Source organism: Antechinus flavipes, chromosome 3, assembly GCF_016432865.1.
Source record: "Antechinus flavipes isolate AdamAnt ecotype Samford, QLD, Australia chromosome 3, AdamAnt_v2, whole genome shotgun sequence".
NCBI lineage: Eukaryota > Metazoa > Chordata > Mammalia > Dasyuromorphia > Dasyuridae > Antechinus > Antechinus flavipes.
The window spans coordinates 633,458,580-633,480,351 of NC_067400.1; the positions used below are offsets into that span (position 1 = coordinate 633,458,580).

Genomic DNA, 21,772 nt, shown 5'->3' on the forward strand with positions numbered 1-21,772 from the left:
ATACCTGAATTCCAATGTGATCTATTTAAATAAATTACTAGCTCAGAAACTTGGGAATTAAGGGGAAGAGAGGAGTTCAGCACTAGTAACTGTTTCTTCCTCACGGTTAAACAATGTATTCATTGTCATGATGTAATAAAATCTACTCAGCAAACACCAGGGGCTTTCTATATAAAAATCCTTGATTTGGTTTGTAAAGTCTTTTGTTCATTCCTTTTAGTCGTGTCCAAGTCTTCAAGATCCCATTTCTGGTTTTCTTGGTAAAGAAACTGGAGTATTTTGCCCCTTTCTTCTCCATTTCATTAGACAGATGAGTAAATTGAGGCAAAGAAATAAGTGACATGCCCAGGGTCACACAGCTAGTAAATGTCCAAGGTGGGTTTTGAGCTCAGGAAGATGAGCCTTCCTAACCTCAGGCCCATTATAAATATAAAAACCTTGACTTGGTTTGTTAAACACTATCACCTGGTCTTTTGTTATCTTTCTGACAATAACTGATTTCTTTTTTAATCTTAAATGTTTTATTTTATGCACTTAAAAGTGTGATTTGAGAAGAGACCCATCAAGTGCCTCCATAGACAAAAGGACCATAATACAGTAAGGGGAGGCTCAAAGCCCATTAATACCCCATACAAGGGGAACTAGCTGTTCCCCAAGTTAATGGTGCTATCTGGCTGCCCTTATTAAACATAAAATATTTCATAGCAGGGAGAAAACATGAAATATACACCTAGGAGAGACAATTTAAAATGTATCCTCTTTCAGGGGAGGATAATTTCAATCACTCAAATCATCAAAAAATTATATTAAATAAAGGCAGAGAACCACAAAAAGAAGAGAACCAACATTTATTAAATGTCTCCTAGGTGCCAGGCACTTTGCTAAACAAGATTCAAGAGAGCAAAGATGAGGCACAAAGATTGTGAAGAATTACCATGAGATGTTCTCCTTGCCGAAAAAATAACTTTATTCATTAGTAAAGGCCTCGGACAAAACTGATAGGTAATTTTGTGCCATACTTTGGGAAGGGGTCATTTTATAGACTGAAGGAAGAGAGAGAAACCGGGAGAATTGGAGAGATAAGGGATGTTTTGGAAGATGTTTTGCTTGAAGGATAAGATCAGGAGGAGCAAAGGAGAATGCTAGAAGGACAAAATCAGGGAAGAGTAGGGAAGAACGCAAGCGTGTATTAAGTGCCTAAGGGCCCGGCACTGTGTTAAGTGCTGAGGAATACAAAGAAAGGCAGGATTTCCAAGGTAAAGGACCAGAGGGGGACTAAGATGAAGGAAGAAAATTCGCAGACCAAAAGGGAAACAATTTCAAGGAGGAAGAAAAGGGGGATTTTCTGAAGAGATCATGTGGATGCTCCGGGAACTTGCCGTTCCCAGTTAGATTTTAAAAGGAAATATCCAGGAGACATCAGGTAACAGAGGGGGACGACACGAGCGTAGCAAGCACGGGTAAAGTGAGGCTCAGGACAAGCGGAGGCCAGTCAAGGTGGGGATTTAATCGATGCTGAGAGAAAAGGGAGGCTCCCGGGAGGGGGGACCCCGGTCCAAGGACAATGCCTCCGATCGCTTGCTGGAGGTCAGGGAACAGGGTCAGGACAGGGAAGCAGGAGAAGGCAGGACGGAGGAGCCCACGCGTGTGCAAGAGCCTCTAGACATACACAGACACCCCCTCTTTTACGTACGTTACGAGAATACGCACACTCGAAATGTCCCAAGAACCTTCCACACCCAGAGACACTGAGCACCCCACACCGCCGATATTTACAAAGGAAGTGACCGCTTCAGGCCCCGCCCCTCCAAGCTCCAGTTTGGGGGAAGAAACTTGGGGGCGCATGCGCTTAGGGTTGCCTTCCTTACCACCTCCCCACCGTTGCCATTGCGGCTGCGTAGGCACAGCGACCACCCGCAGGCTTCTGAGTCCGCTGGGGGCTACGGGGGCGATATTGGAGAGACGCTAAGCGAGGTGAGGCCATAAATGGGAGTGGGAGCCAGAAGGGCCGGCGCCCTCGGATCCTCCGCGGCCGAGGCTTCCTTTGATGGCCCCGCTGTCGGGCCTGGTGGTCCTATTTAAGTTGTGTCCTATCGTGGCGGGTTGTGGGGGAGGGGCGCGGGTTGTGTAATTGTGCTCCTGGGAGGGCCGCGCCGGGTGTGTGCCAGGTATGTGAACGCCGGTGCCTCTGTGTTATGTGTCCGCTGGATGTTCGTGCGTCTGTTGTGTGGCTGTGTCTGATGCGTATTTGTGTGTTCATTTTCCATTGTGAGTGTGGTCTGTGTGCATACGTGTCCTTGTGTCAGTTGGGTTTCCTGTTTATACCTGCGAGTCCTCCTGGGGAGTGTTTGTGGGCTCGTTGTGAAATACGTGTGTATGAGAGAGCGCGCGAGCGCGCTGGGCTTTTTAGGGTTAGGGTTTTCGAGTAGGACTCTTGGATGCACTTTTGGCCGTTTCGGCCTGAGACTCTGGGTAGTCTGTGCTTCTGTCCCACAAGTGACGGGCGCTGTCTCCCCCGGGTAGGAGGCAGGAGAGCACAGAAACCCGCAGTGGATCTCTTGGGAGGGAGAAGCAGCCGTGCGCGGTGTCCCCGGGTAGGAAGGAGCCGGGGGAGGAAGGAGTCCGTGCGCTGCGTCCCCGGGTAGGAAGGAGCCCGTGCGCGGTGTCCCCGGGTGGGAAGGAGCCCGTGCGCCGTGTCCCCGGGTGGGAAGGAGCCCGTGCGCCGTGTCCCCGGGAAGGAAGGAGCCCATGCGCCGTTTCCCCGGGTAGGAAGGAACCCGTGCGCCCTGTCTCCGGGAAGTAAGAAGCCGTGCGCGGTGTCCCCGGGAAGGAAGGAGCCCGTGCGCCGTTTCCCCGGGTAGGAAGGAGCCCGTGCGCGGTGTCCCCGGGAAGGAAGGAGCCCGTGCGCCGTGTCCCCGGGTAGGAAGGAGCCCGTGCGCGGTGTCCCCGGGAAGGAAGGAGCCCGTGCGCGGTGTCCCCGGGTAGGAAGGAGCCCGTGCGCCTTGTCCCCGGGTAGGAAGGAGCCCGTGCGCCTTGTCCCCGGGAAGGAAGGAGCCCGTGTGCCGTGTCCCCGGGTAGGAAGGAGCCCGTGCGCGGTGTCTCCGGGTAGGAAGGAGCCCGTGCGCCCTTTCCCCGGGAAGTAAGAAGCCGTGCGCGGTGTCCCCGGGAAGGAAGGAGCCCGTGCGCGGTGTCCCCGGGAAGGAAGGAGCCCGTGCGCAGTGTCCCCGGGTAGGAAGGAGCCCGTGCGCGGTGTCCCCGGGAAGGAAGGAGCCCGTGCGCGGTGTCCCCGGGTAGGAAGGAGCCCGTGCGCCTTGTCCCCGGGTAGGAAGGAGCCCGTGCGCCTTGTCCCCGGGAAGGAAGGAGACCGTGCGCCGTGTCCCCGGGTAGGAAGGAGCCCGTGCGCCGTGTCCCCGGGTGGGAAGGAGCCCGTGCGCCGTGTCCCCGGGAGGGAAGGAGACCGTGCGCCCTGTCCCCGGGTAGGAAGGAGCCCATGCGCTGGGTCCCAGGGTAGGAAGGAATTATTTCTTCTCACACGCATGAGTTTGGAAGGAGCTCTTCCTAATACAGTATTCCAAAAATCAAAAGATCAAACTGAGAGCCATCCTACTGAGAAGGAAATGGCTGTTAAATATACTAATTAGGGCAGAAATTCTGAAATGCAAACACAACAGTCCAGAGAAAACTAAGAAGGTCTAATTTATTTGCACAATTTGAAGGGGTCATGTGACCTCAGAATGATAACCTTCTACTGGGGGTGGGGAGGAGGAAGGGGAAACAATTGTCTCCGTGAGATCCTTATGTTTTCCAAAGACATGGAGTCAAATAAGTTGAACTGTTTGACAGATGAGGAAACCGGAGCTGACAGCTAGTATGGATCTGAGGCAGGATTTGAACTCAGATCCTTCTTGTTCCAAGTACAAACATGGTGAGCCTGGTGTGATCAGGTAGAACTTTGACATCCTCATTTCTGGACTCTGTTTAAATGTACCCTAAATGTTCCATCAGCTTTCTTGGCTCCCATAGCTTACTTAGGGTTAACTAATGATCCCCTTTCTCCTTCCCAGTCCATTTCCAGATGAAACTGCTGTCTACCCATCTCTCCTCAGGTTTATACTTCTGAAACCTGTGTAAGTTTTTATATTTATCCAGATTAAATTTTATTTTGGTTGGGACTGTCCTGCTAACTTGTCAGTCAATCTTTATAGATTCTGACTCCCCAGTCTCCACGCTGTCTCTTGTCTCTCTTGTTCTTTTCCTTCTCATCCTTTCTCTCTCTGCCATCCTCCCTCACCCTCCTCTTTCTTTTTCTCTTCCTCTCTTTAATTCCTACCTTCTCTACTCTGACATTTGATTTGGTTCGTGAGCCATCCAAGCTTCTATCTTAGGAATTCACAAAAATGTTAGCAATCCTGGGGCCAAGTACAGATCCAGGGCCCTTCGTTCCCTGGAGACTTTCTTGCTACTGGCCGTGGAAATGGTCGTCACTGTAGTTTGTGATTTGATTGTTCAGATTTCTCTGAATCCAAATAAGTGTGCCGGGGCCTACTCTGCCACTTCATGCTTTTTCATCAGAAAAGTATTAAAAAACCCACGTGCTTTGTTCAAAATACTTTGGCCCTCCAGTGAACGTGGTCTGAAAAGGAGCTGAGATTATTGGGGCCTGACAGATTTGGGGGGAAATGATATTGTCTGCTTGCAATCCCTCTTTCTCTGCTAGGTCTTGATGAATCATTCCTGTAACAAAATGCTCTAGAATTTGACCAGAAATCAAAGCTGAATTCAGGGTCCTTGAAAATCAGCACAACCTGAGCCTTTCCCCAAGTGTCTGGTACGTTGTCCATCCTCCAGGGTCCTTCAGAGATGGTGATTAAATCACCAAGATTAAAGCTGAGCTCAATCAATGAGGTAGAGATGGGGCCTTGGGGGGGGGGGCATCATTAATGAATGTAGCCTGGATGAAGATCTAGCAAAGTGGTGGAGAGAACAGGGTCCCCCAAATCTAGAAGAGAGTGTGTTCAGAGGAATGTTTGAAAACAGTGTCAGAGGCTGCAGAGAGAGTTCAAGAAAGCTGAGAATAAAAATGGCCACGGATTTAGTAATTATAAGATCACTGATAACTTCATTCAGCTTATGATGGTGCCTCTTTCAATCTGTTTTCCCTTCTTATTCCCTTTCCCACTTTCCCTTAACCCCTTTCCTTTCTATTTATCTGGAGGGTATTTCTGTGCCCATTTCTGAGTGTGTGTGTGTGTGTGTGTGTGTGTGTGTGTGTGTGTGTGTATTCTCTCCTTTGGCTCCTTCAGAGGAGATCGAACTGAAGTTCAAGTGTTGTCCTCTCCCTTCCCTTCTCCTTCCTTCTTCCCACACTGTTCCCCTTTTCTTGGATAAACTCCCTGCGTACTTCCTTTATGTGAGATTATTTTCTCCATTCTTCCTCTCTCTTCCCTCCTTTCCCACATTTTCCATTCTCCTTTTGAGATCATCGAGATGTAATAGAATCATCCTCAGGCTTCCTGTCTAATTAGATTCTTTCTGGAATTCCTGAGGGGCAGGTAGGTGGATAGAATACCAGACCTGGAGACAGGAAGACTCATCTTTCTGAGTTCAGGTCTGGCCTCTGAAGCTTATTAGTTATATGATCTTGGGCAAGTCATTTAATCCTGTCTGCCTCAGTTTCCTCATCTGTAAGATGAACTGGAGGAGGAAGTGGTAAACGACTCCTTTGGTTTTTTGGCTGAGTATCTTTGCTGAGAAAACCTCAAATAGGCTCATGAAGAATCCAACATGACTGAACAACTGAAATGACCCCCTGATGAGAGTTCAGAGGTGCTACATGTGTTATCCCCCCATCAGAGCATAACCCTTATGATTGTTCATTTATATTTAACTTTGTGTGTCTCTTGTTTCTTGTGTTTGTATGTCACATTTTCTACTAAGTCTGGTCATTTTATTTTATTTATTTATTTTCCAATTTGGGACAGATACTTTATTCCAGCATACAAAATTTCTCAGTGAATTTAGTGCCTGACTCACAAGTACTTTTTCCAGCCCAACTCTGGACTGCTCTTCTATCATCCAAGACAAATTTGTTACCCAATCTCAACTGGATCTTTGCTGCCACAAGGCAGTCCTTCTGTTGTTCCCTAAGTGATTCTCTGTCCAGTCACCATGATGACTCTTCCAGACATCTTCTTTCCTGAAGCCTCCCCAGCTCCCCCTTTCCTCACCCAATTCCTCAAAGCCCTCTCCTCATTTGGTACTGATAAAGTCAGTCATTCACCACTAACTGTCCCTTTTCCAGTCTGTCTCATCTGATAAGCCTTCTTTATCACCTCACAACTCCCTTGACATCATTCCTCCCCTTTGTTTCCTTTCCTCCATCTCTGTTGATGAGGTGTCCTCACACCTCCACTCCCACCAATATGCCTTTTCTCATCTTTTCCTCCTGCTTCATTCCCATTCTCCTCCATCCCTAAAAAATCATCACATGCTATCACAAATCCCTTACTAGGTGCTCACCTATACCCTTCTTCCCTTTCTCAGCCAAAATCCTTTAAAAAGTTATCCACAATATGTATACATATATTGTATTTAACATATACTTTAGCATATTTAGCATGTATTGGTCTACCTGCCATCTGGGGGAGGAAGGGGGCAAGGAAGGGAAAAGTTGGAACAGAAGGTTTTGCAATTGTCAATGCTGAAAAATTACCCATGCATATAACTTGTAAATAAAAAGCTATATATGAAAAAAAGTTATCCACACTAAGTATTTTCATTTCCTTTTTTCTTACTTCTTTTGTTTTTTAAATGTATTTTAATCAATATTTTACCTACATTTTCCAATGTATTCCTCTCCTTTCTGGAGATCAATGTTGCATAATAAAAAACTTTAAAGTGGATGGGAGGGTGGGGAAGAAGAAGTTTAACAAAACTCACCAACATATCAGAAAAGCTAGATGTTACATGCAGTGTATCTCACCCATAGTTCCCCAGTCCTACATATAAATGAGCAGGGAGGAACTGGACCACATCTATTCTTTGGACCAGCCTCTCCCAGGTGGGAGTAGTTGCTCAGTATTTGGCTTGCTTGGTTTTTGGCTACTCTTTTTAGTTGTGTTGTTTTGTGTTTTCCTGGATCCATATACCTAACTTGGTTTCAGTGCATGTGATTTTCTCATGCTTTTCTGTTTTACTCATTCTTTCACATCTCATGATATTCATGTCTTTCTGTGAATCGGCCATTTCCCAGTTGCTCCCTTTCCTATGGCAGCTGTTCCAAAGAGTGCTGCTATAAACACAAGTCCTTTTTTTTTGTCATTGGCCCCGCTGGGTCAGACGGAATGGCATTTTGGTCACTCTCTTCATGTGATTCAAATTGTTTTTCCAGGATTCACAATCCCACTAAGCATATGTCAGTGTGTCCACTTTTCCACAGCCCCTCCGTCATAGACTTCATATTGTTTGCCACCTTTGTCAGTTTGTCAGGAATAAATGAGTGCTCGGAATTGTTTTGCTTTTTGTTGCTCTTTGTAATTTGGAGCATTTTATTTCATAATCATTTGTTCATATATTTTGACCATTTAGATATTAAAGAATAAATGAATTTTGGTTATACATTTCAATTAGTATTCTATATATCTTGGATATCTAACCCTTATCATATTTATCTGATGTAAAACGTTTCCCCCCAATATGACTGCTTATCTTCCTACCTTAGTTGCATTGATTTTGTTCATACAAAAATTTTTCCATTTTACATATCTGAACTTTTTGTTTTGTTTTTCTTCTTCTAAGGTTATTCTTTGGTCAAAAATTCACCCCTAATTTTTGGACATGGACATTTTTGGACAATGTTAAGAATTTGTTTTACTTCATGATCTACATTTGTAACAAGGGTTTTCTTTTCTTTTCTTTCTCAGTGGACTGGGAAGGGAGAGAAGATGGATTTTCATTGATTGAAAAATAAAACTTAATTAAAAAAACTTAAAAATAAAACTTAATTAAAAAAAAAAAACTCTCTCAGCCATAGCTGTGAAAAGTATCTGATCTGGTTTTCTCTATTTTTTTTTTTGGTGGTATGAACTTTGATATTCAAGTCAGTTGCCCATTTTAAGCTTACTATATATTAGTCTAAATGTTTTCCAACAATTTTTGTCAAATTAGGAGTCCTTTCCTTGGTAATTGATGTATTCCACGGGCACCTCAAATTTGTTATGTCCATAATAAAGCTCATCTTTTCCCTCACAGACAGCCTCTTCTTTCTGACATCACCACCATGCTGCCTGTCTCCGAGAATCATTACCTCAGCATTATCCTCAGCTCTCACTAACTCTGGAATCCCTGGTTTCCTTCCAGTTCCATTTTTTCCAGGAAGCTTCTTGTGCTCTGCCCGTCTGCTAGATCTCTGGAGCCCCAAAGTGCCTTGTATTCATTTTGTGTGTATTTTGTTACACACACACACACACGTGTACATATACATGTAAATACACACAGATGCAAATACACACGTATGCATATATGTGTGTATATAAATATACTTGAGCATGTTGTTTATTTACCCACACCCACATGTTGTCTCCCCGAATCAGAGTGCCGCTCGGCCCCTCTTGGTGAGACCCCCTTTTTTGCCTTTGTTCTGCCATGCTCTGCAGTAGCTGCTCCTGGTTTCCCAGTCTCTGATCACTCAGCATTTTTCCTTGTCGCCTCCTCCTCTGTCTCCCACCCCTCCGGTGGATGGCTCCAAGATTATCCTGGATTGTTTGTTCTGGACCTGTCTCCTGGGCTCACATGGGGCTCACCCTTCTAGGACCCTTCCTCTCCATCTTTAACCCTAGGTGTTGCCCTGGGTTTTGAGGGAGGAGGCCAGAAAATCAGCCTTCCTCCCTTCAGGGGCTGCTCTCTCACCCCACAGGTGTGATGCCCCATAACTGTCCCCCAAAGCGGCGCCTGGAGGAGGCCGGACCCCCTGCCAGGATCCCGTGGGCCAGATCCCGGGTGAGTGACTGGACTTGCTTCCTCAGGTTCTTGCGCGTGGTGGCACTGGCCAAAGGTCAGCTGCCAAGGCCTTCTTGGACTAGGGGCTCCTGGCTCCCAAAGTCAGGGAAGGGATCATCCGACCACCAGCTTTCTCACTTTACTTTGAAAGCCAAAGGCCAATGGGGAGACAGTCCAGTTGGCAATAGAGCCGGCCAGCCCTGAGTAGGGACAAAGGCCATCTTTGGTGTTAGAAGACCTGGATTCCAATCCTGCTGGGTCACTTCCATGGGGGCCACCTATGCCAGAGCCTCCTGCCACTTAAGCCAAATGAGGGGATTGATTGGGCTCGGTGACCACCGGCCAACATTCCTTCATCTCTAATCCCTCAGTGGCAGTTTCCTGGGCTCCCAGACCCGAACATCCCCTACTCTGGCTGCCTTAAGGACCCTCTCTTTGCCCTCCCTACCTCCTTCAAGCCCCCTGTGTCCGTTCTGGGCCCCAGGGCCAGCCTCTCTCTCCCACAAATATGGGACCCCGGAGCCAGCACGGCTGTTTGGTGTTGCAGGAGGCGGTGACCTTCAGGGATGTGGCCTTGGACTTCACCTGGGACCAGTGGGGATGTCTGAGCACAGCTCAGAGGGAGCTCTACAGGGAGGTGATGCTGGAGAACTACAAGAACCTGGTCTCTGTGGGTAAGGAAGCTCCCCCGCCCCGGGAAATCGGGACCCCTCTCGACACCTTCCTGGCTTGGGGGTCCTTCCCTAACACGGCAAACTGAACAGCGGTGGCGCCCCGGGCCATCGGCCACCATTGGCTCCAGCCCTTGCGTTTGGTCCAGTGAGGGGAAGTGATTTGAACAAGGGAGCGCAGAGGGGCCTGGAAGCCGGACGCTCCAGTTCCAGCCCAGGACGTTTCCCATGAGCCACCCTTCCTGCCCCTCCCACCCATGTTTGCAGTACCTCTGAGCAGCCTCCCTCCTCCAAGTCTCGGGGCATCATTCCTCCCAGTTTGCAAGAGGCAACAGATGCATGCTCCGACCCTGGCACGGTGCTAAACACCCGGATACAGATAGGAGCAGACAGAAAGCTCCCAGCCCTCATAGAGCCTCCATTCTAAGGAGGAATACAGACTTTAAGAGGGAAGGAATTTGGGGGGCAGGGGGAAGAGATGGTGGAGCAGAAGCGCAGCCCAGTTGGCTGGTCCAAGCAGTCCTCAAAGTGGAAGCCTCTGGTAGGAAGCAACCAAAAGACAAAGTGGAGAGAGATGTTCTTGGGTAAGAAGTCTGGGCTGGTGGGAGCACAGCTGGAAAGGACAGTGGCCCCATTTTACACCCGTGAAAACTGAGGCCCAGAGAGGTCATGATGTCCCTTCCCTAGACATCAGGAGGGATGTTCCCCAAGAAACGTGAGAGTCATGGTTTGAGGAGAGGGTCTGCAGTGGGGTCCCTTCTGAATCACGAGTGTTTCTGTTTCTCTGGAGAGTCGCATAGTCTGAAAGCTCTAGTTTCAGGCCTTCCTTTGACCACCTGACCCCGACTCCCTTTGGCATATTTTCTCCTTGATCAGGGCTTCTTGGTCCCAAGCCAAACCTGATCTCCTGGCTGGAACAAGGGGAAGGGGCTGCGATCTGGGATCCCCTGGGATGCACCGGAGGTCGCCTCTGTCTGTGTGAAGGTGGGAGATCCAGCCGGCGGCCGGGAGCCAGCGAGAGGAGCTGCTCTGCTCATCACTCGTGTGCATCCATCTTCGAAGCCTTGGATGGTGCAGGTGGGTGTGTGGAGGGCAGGGGGACCTCGGGGAGGACTCTCCCAATTCCTCCTCTGATATCTGAAGTTCAGTACGAGTCCTTCCCTGGCCTGTGGCAGCTTGTTTTTTCAAAACTATATTTCCTTCTATAGACTTGGTTCCCTTCATTATCCGACATCTTCTATGCATTCAAAACCATGATTCTGGGGAGTTCCAAGGGGTCCAGAAGCCCACTCTGTCCAGAGGGCAGCATGGACCTCTTCTGAGAAGCCATATCTGAGTGTGCTCCCTGTATCTGAGTGCTCCCTGTATCTGAACGTGCCCTCCGAATCAGGTGTGGAAACACCTCAGGAAACATTTCAGTTCTCTGAGCCTCAGTCTTTCAAATAAGGGCGTGACTTACATATACTGGTTCTGATGTTCTCGGACCTTTGCTCTGCGTTCAACACAAAGTGTGATGTTGGATGAGTCATTTCCCTCCCTCCCCTCAGTTTTCTGTACTGTCAAATATGTGCTTTAAATATGATGCCTCTGAAATGGAGGAACTAATAATTAGGTGATCTTGTTCTGCCTGTGCTTTTACCTGGAAGCATGTTCCCCTCCTATCTTCTTAAAGCAGGTCTCCCCAACTTCCTGGCTCCCCTTTCCTGCTCCCACTTCTCTCTTTCTGTTGTCACTCCATCTCCCGCTCCTCTTTCCATTTACTCTCTGAATGACCAGGATATTTCTTTTTTTTTCTTAAATTTTTTTATTATAGCTTTTTATTTACAAGTTATATGCACGGGGAATTTTTCAGCATTGACAATTGCCAAACCTTTTGTTCCAATTTTCCCCTCCTTTCCCCCGATGGCAGGTTGACCAATACATGTTAAGTATGTTAAAGCATATATGTCCTAGCAGTTATTTTGCTGTACAAAAAGAATCGAAGTTTGAAATAGTGTACTATTACCTGTGAAGGAAATCAAAAGTGCAGGCGGACAAAAATAGAAGGATCGGGAATTCTATGTAGTGGTTCATAGTCATCTCCCAGAGTTCTTTCGTTGGGTGTAGCTTTCATGGGTTCAGTTCATTACTGCTCCATTGGAACTGATTTGGTTCATCTCATTGCTGGGGATGGCCACGTCCATCAGAATTGATCATCAGATAGTATTGTTGTTGAAGTATAGAATGATCTCCTGGTCCTGCTCATTTCCCTCAGCATCAGTTCATGTAAGTTTCTCCAGGCCTTTCTGAAATCCTCCTGCTGGTCATTCCTTAATATTCCATAACGTTCATACACCACAGTTTACCCAGCTATTCTCCAATTGATGGGCATCCATTCATTTTCCAGTTTCTGGCCACTGCAAACAGGGCTGCCACAAACATTTTGGCACATACAGGTCCCTTTCCCTTCTTTAGTATCTCTTTGGGGTATAAGCCCAGTAGAAACATGGCTGGATCAAAGGGTATACACAATTTGGTAACTTTTTGAGCATAGTTCCAAATTGCTCTCCAGAATGGCCGGATGTGTTCACAATTCCACCAACAATGTATCAGTGTCCCTGTTTTCCCACAACCCCTCCAACATTCTGCATTATCTTTCCCTGTCATTTTAGCCAATCTGACAGGTGTGTAGTGGTGTCTCAGAGTTGTCTTAATTTGCATTTCTCTGATTAATAATGACTTGAAGCATCTTTTCATATGTCTATAAATAGTTTCAATTTCTTCATCTGAGAATTGTCTGTTCATATCCTTTGACCATTTATCAATTGGAGAACGTCTTGATTTCTTATAACTTAGAGTCAATTCTCTATATATTTTGGAAATGAGGCTTTTGTCAGAACCTTTGACTATAAAAATGTTTTCCCAGCTTATTGTTTCCCTTCTAATCTTGTTTGCATTAGTTTTGTTTGTACAAAAACTTTTCAATTTGATATAATCAAATTTTTCTATTTTGTGGTCAATAGTGATCTCTAGTTCTTCTTTGGTTATAAATTCCTCCCTCTTCCACAGGTCTGCGAGGTAAACTATCCTATGCTCTTCCAATTTATTTATAATCTCATTCTTTATGCCTAGGTCATGAACCTATTTTGACCTTATCTTGATGTACGGTGTTAAGTGTGGGTCAATGCCTCGTTTCTGCCATACTAATTTCCAATTTTCCCAGCAATTTTTGTCAAATAGTGAGTTCTTATCCCAAAAACTGGTGACCAGGATAGTTCAATAACTCTCAACACCTTGCTCTTCTCATTGGTCTTTCCCCCAGCTTCATCATCCTCATCGTTACCATCATCATTATCATCATCATCATCATCTCACAGGTTCCTCCTTTCTCACAGAGGGATCCAGAGATTTTTAGACAAATGGTGGAGGGAAGAGAACACAAGAGGAGGAGCCCAGATACTTGGGTCTTTGTCTCACACCTGTTACTAATTCACTTTAGGGCTTTAGGGAAATCCTGTCAACTCTTGGAGCATCTAGTTGCCCATCTTTCAAACGAGCCAGACGTTCCACTTCTAATGGGCTAAAAGCTCAATGAATCCAGAAAATTGGGAGCAACCTGAGAGACCACCTAGCTCAGCTCCCTTTCCTCCCTAATATAAATGTAAAAATGTAAATGTAAAAAGGTCAGTCTTTACATCGGAGGCTCCAAGTGTAGAGGTGCACCCATGACCCCCAAGGAAGTTGGTTCTATGTCAGGGAGCTCATACTGTTAGGAAACATCTTCTTAGAGCACACTTAAGAATGATTCTTGACAACTTTTATCCATTGTCCCCAGCTTTATCATATGAATCCAAAGGGAACAAAGCCCCAAACTCTCCACTTCATTGCATCTCATGCCAAACTTGTCTCTCCTATAATTCTGCATGTTCTTGAGTTTATTCAGCTTTCCCATCTGCATGGATCACAGATTTAAGGTCCTTCATCAACTTTGTTGCTTTCTTCTCTCTCTCTCCCATTCTTTTTTCATCCTTCTTAAAATGTAATTTCCTCAGCTGAACATACAACTCCAATTGTGGTATGACCAGGGCAGAGTACCAAGGAATTACCACCATCTTAGCTTTGAACACTGTGCCTCCCATACCACTCCCTAGGATTGCCTTAACTTTCTGTCTTTCCAGTTCTCTCTGAGCCAGGGAGATTCATGATCCTGTTAAGGGTTGAGCTGGTCTTTTACTTCACTTGATTTCAATCATTTTCATTCCTAATTTATTCCAGGTTGGGATTCTAAACTTGAGAACCGAGAATCACCTCTAAATCAAAAAGCAGGAACACCAGAGACATTAGGGGAAGAACTCCTTGAAGATGTCCTCCATGGCTCCATATTTATAGGAGATCCCACCCAAGAGATTCCATTATGGAAGCAGATGGGAAATATTTCAAGGAACTTCCATGATTTCAAGAAATTGGCTTTCTTCCGTAGTAAAATCCCCAGTATACAGACAGGCCACAGCTGTTTTGATAATGGGAAACATTTCAGTCAGGACATCTCTGGGCTTGAGAGTTCACGGAATGGTAATGAATTTGGGGATCTCACAGCCCTTATTCAACGTCAGAGAGCAAATAGGCAAAAGCAACCTTCTGACTGTGAGGAACTTGGGAAAGCTTTTAGTCCAGATGTACATGTTACTCAACATAGGAGAATTCCTCCTGGACAGGAGCTTTACCAGAGGAAGGAGGGTGAGAAGATCCAGGAAAGGTCCCACCCTACTCCAGATCAGACAGTGCCCAATGAAGAGAAACCTTATAAATGTAAGGACTGTGAAAAGATCTTCACCAGCCGTTCATGCCTTATTAATCATGAAAGAATTCATTCTGGAGACAAACTCTCTGAGTATAAGGAATGTCAGAAGGCCATCAGGAAACGCTCACCCCTTGTTCAGCCTCAGAGAGTTCGAAGTGAAGAAAAACCTTACAAGTGTCAGGAGTGTGGGAAGGCCTTCCGACACAACTCAGTCCTTGTTCAACATCAGAACATTCACTCTGGAGAAAAACCTTATCAGTGTAAAGAGTGTGGGATTGCCTTCAGCCAGAAGTCATACCTTACAAAACATAAAAGTATCCATACTGGAGAGAAACCCCATCAGTGCAAGGAGTGTGGGGCAGCCTTTAGGCAAAGGTCATACCTTACTAAACACCAGAGAGTCCACACCGGAGAGAGACCTTATCCATGCAAAGAATGTGGTTCAGCCTTTAGCCAAAAGTCATACCTTACTAAGCACCAAAAAATCCACACCGGAGAGAGACCTTATCCCTGTAAGGAATGTGGATCAGCTTTCCGGCAGAAGTCCCATCTCCGACAGCATCAGCGAATCCATGCTGGAGAAAAACCTTACCCGTGCAAGGAGTGTGGGACAGCCTTCAGCCAGAAGTCCTACCTTACTAAACACCACAGAATTCACACTGGAGAAAAGCCTTATAAATGTAATGACTGTGGCTTAGCCTTCAGTCAGAGGTCCTACCTTACGAAACACCAGAGAATTCACACAGGAGAAAGACCTTATCAGTGTAATGAATGTGGAGGAGCATTTAGGCAGAGGTCCCATCTCATCCATCACCAGAGAATTCACACTGGAGAGAAGCCTTATCAGTGTAAGGAGTGTGGGAAGGCCTTCAGGCAGAATTCGGTCCTTATCCAGCACCAGAGCGTTCATGCTGAGGAGAAACCTCACCGATGTAAGGACTGTGGCAAGTCTTTCAATTGCAAGTCGCACTTGACTCGACACGAGAAAATCCACACTGGGGAGAAACCTTTCGAGTGCACCAGGTGTGGGAAAGCGTTCAGCCGGAATCTCACCCTCATTGCCCATCAGAACATCCACACAGGGGAGAAGCCTTACAAATGTCAAGAGTGTGGGAGGGCCTTCCGGCACCACTCGGGCCTTACTCAGCACCAGGGAGTTCACACTGAAGAGAAGTCCTACCGGTGTGACGACTGTGGGACCATCTTCAGCCAGAAGTCGTACCTTGCTATTCACCAGAGAATTCACACCGGGGAGAAGCCTTATCAGTGTAAGGAGTGTGGGGCAGCCTTTAGGCAGAGGTCCCATCTCATCCAGCACCAGAGGATTCACACTGGAGAGAAGCCTTATAAATGCAGGGAGTGCGGGAAGACCTTCAGGCAGAACTCCGTCTTTATCCAGCACCGAAAAGTTCACACTGAAGAGAAGCCTTACCAATGCAAGGAATGCGGGAAGGCCTTCAGGCAGAACTCCGTCCTTATTCAACACCAGAGAATTCACACTGAAGAAAAGCCTTATCAGTGCAAGGAATGTGGGAAGGTCTTCAGGCAGTACTCTGTCCTGGTTCATCATCAGAGAATTCACACCGGAGAAAAACCTCACATGTGTATCAGGTGTGGGAAGGCCTTCATTCGGAGATCAGAGCTTCTTTCGCATCAGCTAATTCACACAGGAGAAAAACCATATAAATGTAGGGAATGTGGGAAAGCCTTCAGGCAGAACTCGGTCCTTCTTCAACATAAAAGAATTCACACGGGTGAAAAACCTTATCACTGTAAAGAATGTGGGGCAGCATTTAGGAAAAGGTCCTACCTCATCCAACATCAGAGAATTCATACTGGAGAGAAACCGTATAAATGCAAGGAGTGTGAGAAAATGTTCAGCAACTGTTCATCCCTTTATAATCATGAAAAAATTCATAAAAGAGCAAAATCTTATGAATGTAAATAATATGAAAGAGTATTCAGATATATTGCAATTCTATTCACCATAAATATTTCTTAATGGAGACTCTGTGGATGGGACATACAGGGAAAATCCTTCAAGACTCAAATCTTCCACATCAGAGAATTCACACTGAAGAAAACTATGGATGACATGAATGTGTGAAGGCAGAGGATTTTTCTTGTGCTAGGGAAAGTCTTCACTTTCTGAAGACAAGGAATCATTGCACCATCCTAGGAATACAATGATTGGGAAAAGTCTCTGGTCAGAGGTTTGCCCTATTTTACCATCACTGGACTGATACTGGGTGAAAATATGAGTTGTTTATGTCTGAACCCTGTTCTTCATGATCTCAGAACACCAAGGAATATTGGAAATAAAGGAAAAGAAAAATAGGAGGGAAAAGGGAAGAAATAGTCGTACCAAAAACCTGAAATGACAGCAAAGACACTGAAGAACAAATTTTAGAAGAGCAAAGCAATAACTCCAGAAGAAACAATCAGTATTTATTGACTGTGTGCCAAGGACAGAATTATCTGTCTCTGTCATCAAGATGATTATATTCCAGCCAGGGACAGTGTGGGAGGAATGGGGGGAGACACAGTATATACATACATCTATTTGCAAACTATATATTAAAAAAACCCAAGAATGATGTGAGTAAGGCTGGGGCAAGCAGACCACCCATGGTTAGGGAGATCAGGAAAGGCTTCCTCGAGCAGGTGGACTCTGATTCTTGCATGAAACAGCAGAAGTGAGGTGGGAGGACATTCCAGGAATAGGGCATGGCCAAAGCAAAGGTTTGGAGAAAGGAAAGGGACAAGGCACAGTATCTCAGGAACAACAGCGAGACCCAGAAAGTGAGAACAAAACTACCACAAGAATCCTAGAATGATCAAGCTTATCTTCAGATTAAAGAAGGAAATCTATTTAAAAAGACTTTGAAAAAACACAAACAAACTGATTTGGCTGGAACAGAAGGTGGAAAATCTGAAAGCAATAGGTTTTTCTGAAAAGAGAACATGGAGAGTTTTCAGGGACAATGATTCAATCAGGAAGCACTTATAAAACCCTATGTGCCAGGTACTTTTGCAGTTGTGGAAATACAAATACAAAGAATGAAACAATTTCTGGTCATTAGAAATTGACATCCTAGTAGAAGAAATAAATATATGTTGTATGTGTGTGTGTGAAGTAAATCACAAATATATTTACAATAACTAAATACAAGGCAGTTTGGAAGGAAGGGCAGTTGGATAAGGAAGATATTTCCAGAAGATAGAGCTTGAGATAACTCTTAAAGGAAAGGAGGGACTCCAGGACAGTTGAGGAGGGCATGTATTCTAGAAAAGTGGGATGGCCATTGCAAAGGCAAAATGAGTAGACACTGAATACAACGTGTGAAGAACAGAGAAGAGGCAATTTTGGGTAGATTTAGGCATTTAAGAGGGGAGTAATGTATAATGAAGCAAAAAGGAGTTCATTTTATAAATCACAAAAATTAAACAGAAGAATATATATTTTATATAAGAGACAATAGGAAGCTATTGGAGTTGCCTAAGTAGGGGAGCTCTATGGCTTTTGGAAGATGATTTTGATAGCAGACTGGAGTGTCTGGGAAGTCAGGGAAATGGAATAGCAGGTTCTTGTGTGATCTAAGGTCCTGAGCACCTGAACTAAGATGGTAGCTCTGATAGAAGACCTCTGAGAGAGATGGTAACTGTAGAAATGGTGGGAATTGCCTTCTGATTGGATCTCTGGGATGAGGATGATGGCAGAGTTGAGAACCTAGGGTGAAAGCAGAGAGGGTTGGGGGGGGAAGATGGAGTTCTTTTGGGGGTATCCAGTATGAGCCTAGCAGACAATTGATGATGTAGTACGCAAACAAACGTGGAGGCATAAGCATCCTGCATTTGTATATGTAGAAATATGTGTGTGTATCTCTATAATAGCCCAGATATATATTTACATATATATGAGTGTATATATTTCTCTGTGCACATATACATCTGCATAGAGATGATAATTAACCCCTTAGAGGTAGATGAGGTAATCAAAAGGGGATAGAAGAGGAAAGAACCTAGCAAGAGACTGAGGGAATTAGCATCCGCAGTTGGGACATGGGACGTGGATGATGAGGCAGGGAAGGATATAGGGAGGGGTCAGATCATCCCACTGGGAAGAGACTCAGGGGAGAGCAGTGTCAGAAAAAGCCCAATTGGAGAAAGTCTCCAGGAGGAGAGGGCGGGCAAGAGTATCCCCTGCTGCAGGTCCAGGAAGGTGAAGTCCCTGGAAAGGAGGTGAGTGCCTTGTTATTGGTCCCCATGCCTCCTTTGTGGTGGTCTGCAGTTGTGCATGTGTGAGTGTGTGGTAGGATGGTGCTTGTCCTTGTTCTTCGCAGAGAACCCTGGGGCCATTCTCTGTGAACTCCCTTTCCCCCCAGTCCTTAACTCAGACCTCTTGATGTCCCCTGGTGCCTTGGGTCTCCATTGTAGAATTGGCCCTTTTCTTTGCTGAAGACAAGCCTTGATGTGTGTCCTCGAGCCCTCTCCAGCAGATTGTCCCCCAAAGCCCCTTTTGCTCCCCAATCTTTTTTCTCTCCCTCTGTCCTGGTTCCTTTCCCACTGCTTACAGACATATCTAAGTCCACTTCCTTAGAAACCTTCCCAAAGGCCCTCAACTTGTCCAAAATGTCTCCTCTCTTCCTTACCTGAACTCGCAGGAAAGCTCTTCTGCCCGCGTTGCCTCGGCTTTGTCCATACCTGCTCCCTCCTCAGCCTTGCATACCCGCCTCCTTGCAGACTCCGATCTCTTGGACTGCAGCAGGGAGCTCTTAATTGCCGAATCTCAAGGTGGTTTTCTGGCGCTCTTGTTCTTGACCTGTCTCTTTCATTCAACATGGCAGGGCCCCCTCCCCTTCTGCTTTTGGGGTTTTTATGACTGGAGCATCTTCCTGCCCGTCACTCTCAGTCTTTGCTTGCGGGTGACAGCACTTTGTATTTGCCACGTGCTTTTCCATGATCCCGTTTGGTGGCCATCCACTCCAGGATCTTTGCGGGTTCCCCCTCGGCTCTATCCCAGGCCCTTCTTTTCTCTTCACGACTTTGTCAGGTTCCAAAGGCTTCATCATTATCCCTATTCCGAGCTCACCTACACCTGTTTCCCACACCCACTTCCTACATCACCAACTGCCTGTTTTCACCTGGATGTGCCATGTACAGAGACCCTCCATCTTCCCAGTCCTGTGACCGTCCCTTCCCCCCACTTCCCTGGTACTGTGATTCTCAAAGTCACCTGAGGTCCCTCTCCCAGTCCAAGCTTGGACCTGCCCCTTGCCCCCCTCCCCATGCAGCCACCCCCCTGATGGGAGCCTCATCCGCTACCTGGGCGATTACAGTGGTCCCCTTGCATTCCACCTGCCCCTAATCCAAGCTGTGAACTCCTACAGCTCAGGACTAACGGGCCAGTTTTATTCTCAGTAACGTTCAGTAGCTCCCCACTACTGCAGAGATCAAATTCGAACCCCGTGTTGGCCTTCAGATTCATCAGGACTTGGTCTCAATGTATTTTTCCAGCTTAATTACACTTTTCTCCCCTTTGGGCGGCCCCTGGCCCAGCCCAGGAGGACGTCTTGCTGTTCTTCGTACATAACTCTGCCTCCACCTCCGTATAGGTTTCCTGGAGCTGCCATGTTCCAATCCCCCCACGTGTGAAACATTTCCCCTGCTTATAGCCACCTCTTAGGGTTCCTAGTTCTTCTATGTGAACGCCCCCTCCAGCGAGTCCTCACCCACCCCTACCCCCGCCTCACATATATCATTTGTATTCACCTGTGTAGGTACTATGGTTTGCCTCCTCCTGCTGCATCCAGATTGCCCAATGGGCAGAGCACTGGGTTTAGGGTTAGGAAAATTCGAGTTAAATTCCATCCCCGATCTGGGCAGAGTCACCCACCATTTGTCTCAACTTCCTCATTGTAAAATGGGAATAATAACAGCACCTACCTTCCAGGGTTTGGGGGAGCATCAAATGAGATGTTTCTAAAACATTAGCAGTGTTTGGCACATTAGTAAGTGCTTAATAAATGCTTGTTACCTTTTTGCCTTCGCCTTCTTCCCTCAAGTTCCTTAATGGCAGGGATTGTTTCACTTTTGTCCTTGAATGCCCAGTGTCCGGCACCTAGTAGGCACATAATAAATGCTTGTTGATTGATGTATTGCTTTCTTTTGCCCGGAATAAAGCTTGTCTTATATCACACAGACATGCTCAGATATACCCACATATACACACACAAGGAACAACCTCATTTGAGCAAACGGTCAAGAGCCGTATTGTGATAGACAAGGGGGAGAGCCTGAGGAAACTGAGGCAGCCTGAGTCCGAGGTTCTCATTGAAGGCCAGGGATGGGGTGGAGGGAGGTAGGTAATGAGATTTTCTGGGTAGCCCCCGAGAGCTGGCCCAATTTGTGTGCGCCCAGACTTTGGGGTGAGGACCTCAAACAGCACGTGGGCAGGTAGGAGTCATCCAAGATGGTTTGGGAAGTGCCAAACTTCCAGGCTGTGCCTCAGGTCGAGGTCCCTGACCCAATTTTGTAGTATTGCCAGTTTGTTCAGGTGAGTGCAATGGGGGCAGGACTACCTGGTATGGAAGGAGAGGAGCCTGCTGCTTCCAACGAGCTCCTTCACATGGTGGAGGGATCTTGGGGAAGTCTTAAGAGATGCCCGATGGGATTGAGGTGGAGCCATGGACCCAGAGGCACTTTTGTGTAACTGCAAGGATCACTGCATTTTAACCGGAAAGGACTGGGAATGGGGCTAAAGGAGTCATGATTTTGTTTGGAGCTGGTTATATCTCTTTGCTAGGGATCGCATCGATTGGATCCGGGATATGGGGGATAGTAACACTCCACATCAATATTGTAGATCTGAGCTAGACCCATGGGATGGGACTATAAAAGGAAGCCGAGATAAAAAAGGAGAGATCCAGAGCTAGAACAGACCTGATTCTCTTGGGGGAGGGGAGCTGTGGGGTCTGGACCTGCTGACCCCAAACTCTAGACATGGCACCTTGGAAGGGGGCACTAGATGCCTCCTGCATTCTGGATGGGCAGCTGTTTGTATTGGCCACTGTGCAGTGACCGGCTGTGGAGCTGTCTGGTACTGGGGTCCTCTGAAGGAGCTAACCAGGCTATTTTGGAAGGAGAAAATAAATTTTTGTATTTTTACCAGCTGGCTGCATTTGGGTGATTATTACTTTCAACTGCAACTAAGACTTCTTCCAGAAAAGCTCCTCCAGAAACCTTCTCCCCCAGAGAGAACCTTCATCTTATATTATATTAAAGAAGAAAAACACCAACATTTTGGCTCTGAACGTGGGGCTGA

General features: G+C 46.4%; 1 protein-coding gene across 1 annotated transcript; it reads left to right on the forward strand.

Moving 5' to 3' along the window:
• Positions 1 to 808: 808 nt before the first annotated feature.
• LOC127556867 (zinc finger protein 665-like) lies at positions 809 to 20,602 on the forward strand. The gene is made up of 5 exons (XM_051990350.1): positions 809 to 1,974; positions 8,915 to 8,997; positions 9,545 to 9,671; positions 10,545 to 10,745; positions 13,923 to 20,602. Exons 2-5 carry the CDS (start codon positions 8,920 to 8,922, stop codon positions 16,394 to 16,396), a joined length of 2,880 nt encoding a protein of 959 aa, XP_051846310.1. The 5' UTR covers positions 809 to 1,974; positions 8,915 to 8,919; the 3' UTR covers positions 16,397 to 20,602.
• The last annotated feature ends 1,170 nt before the right edge of the window (positions 20,603 to 21,772 follow it).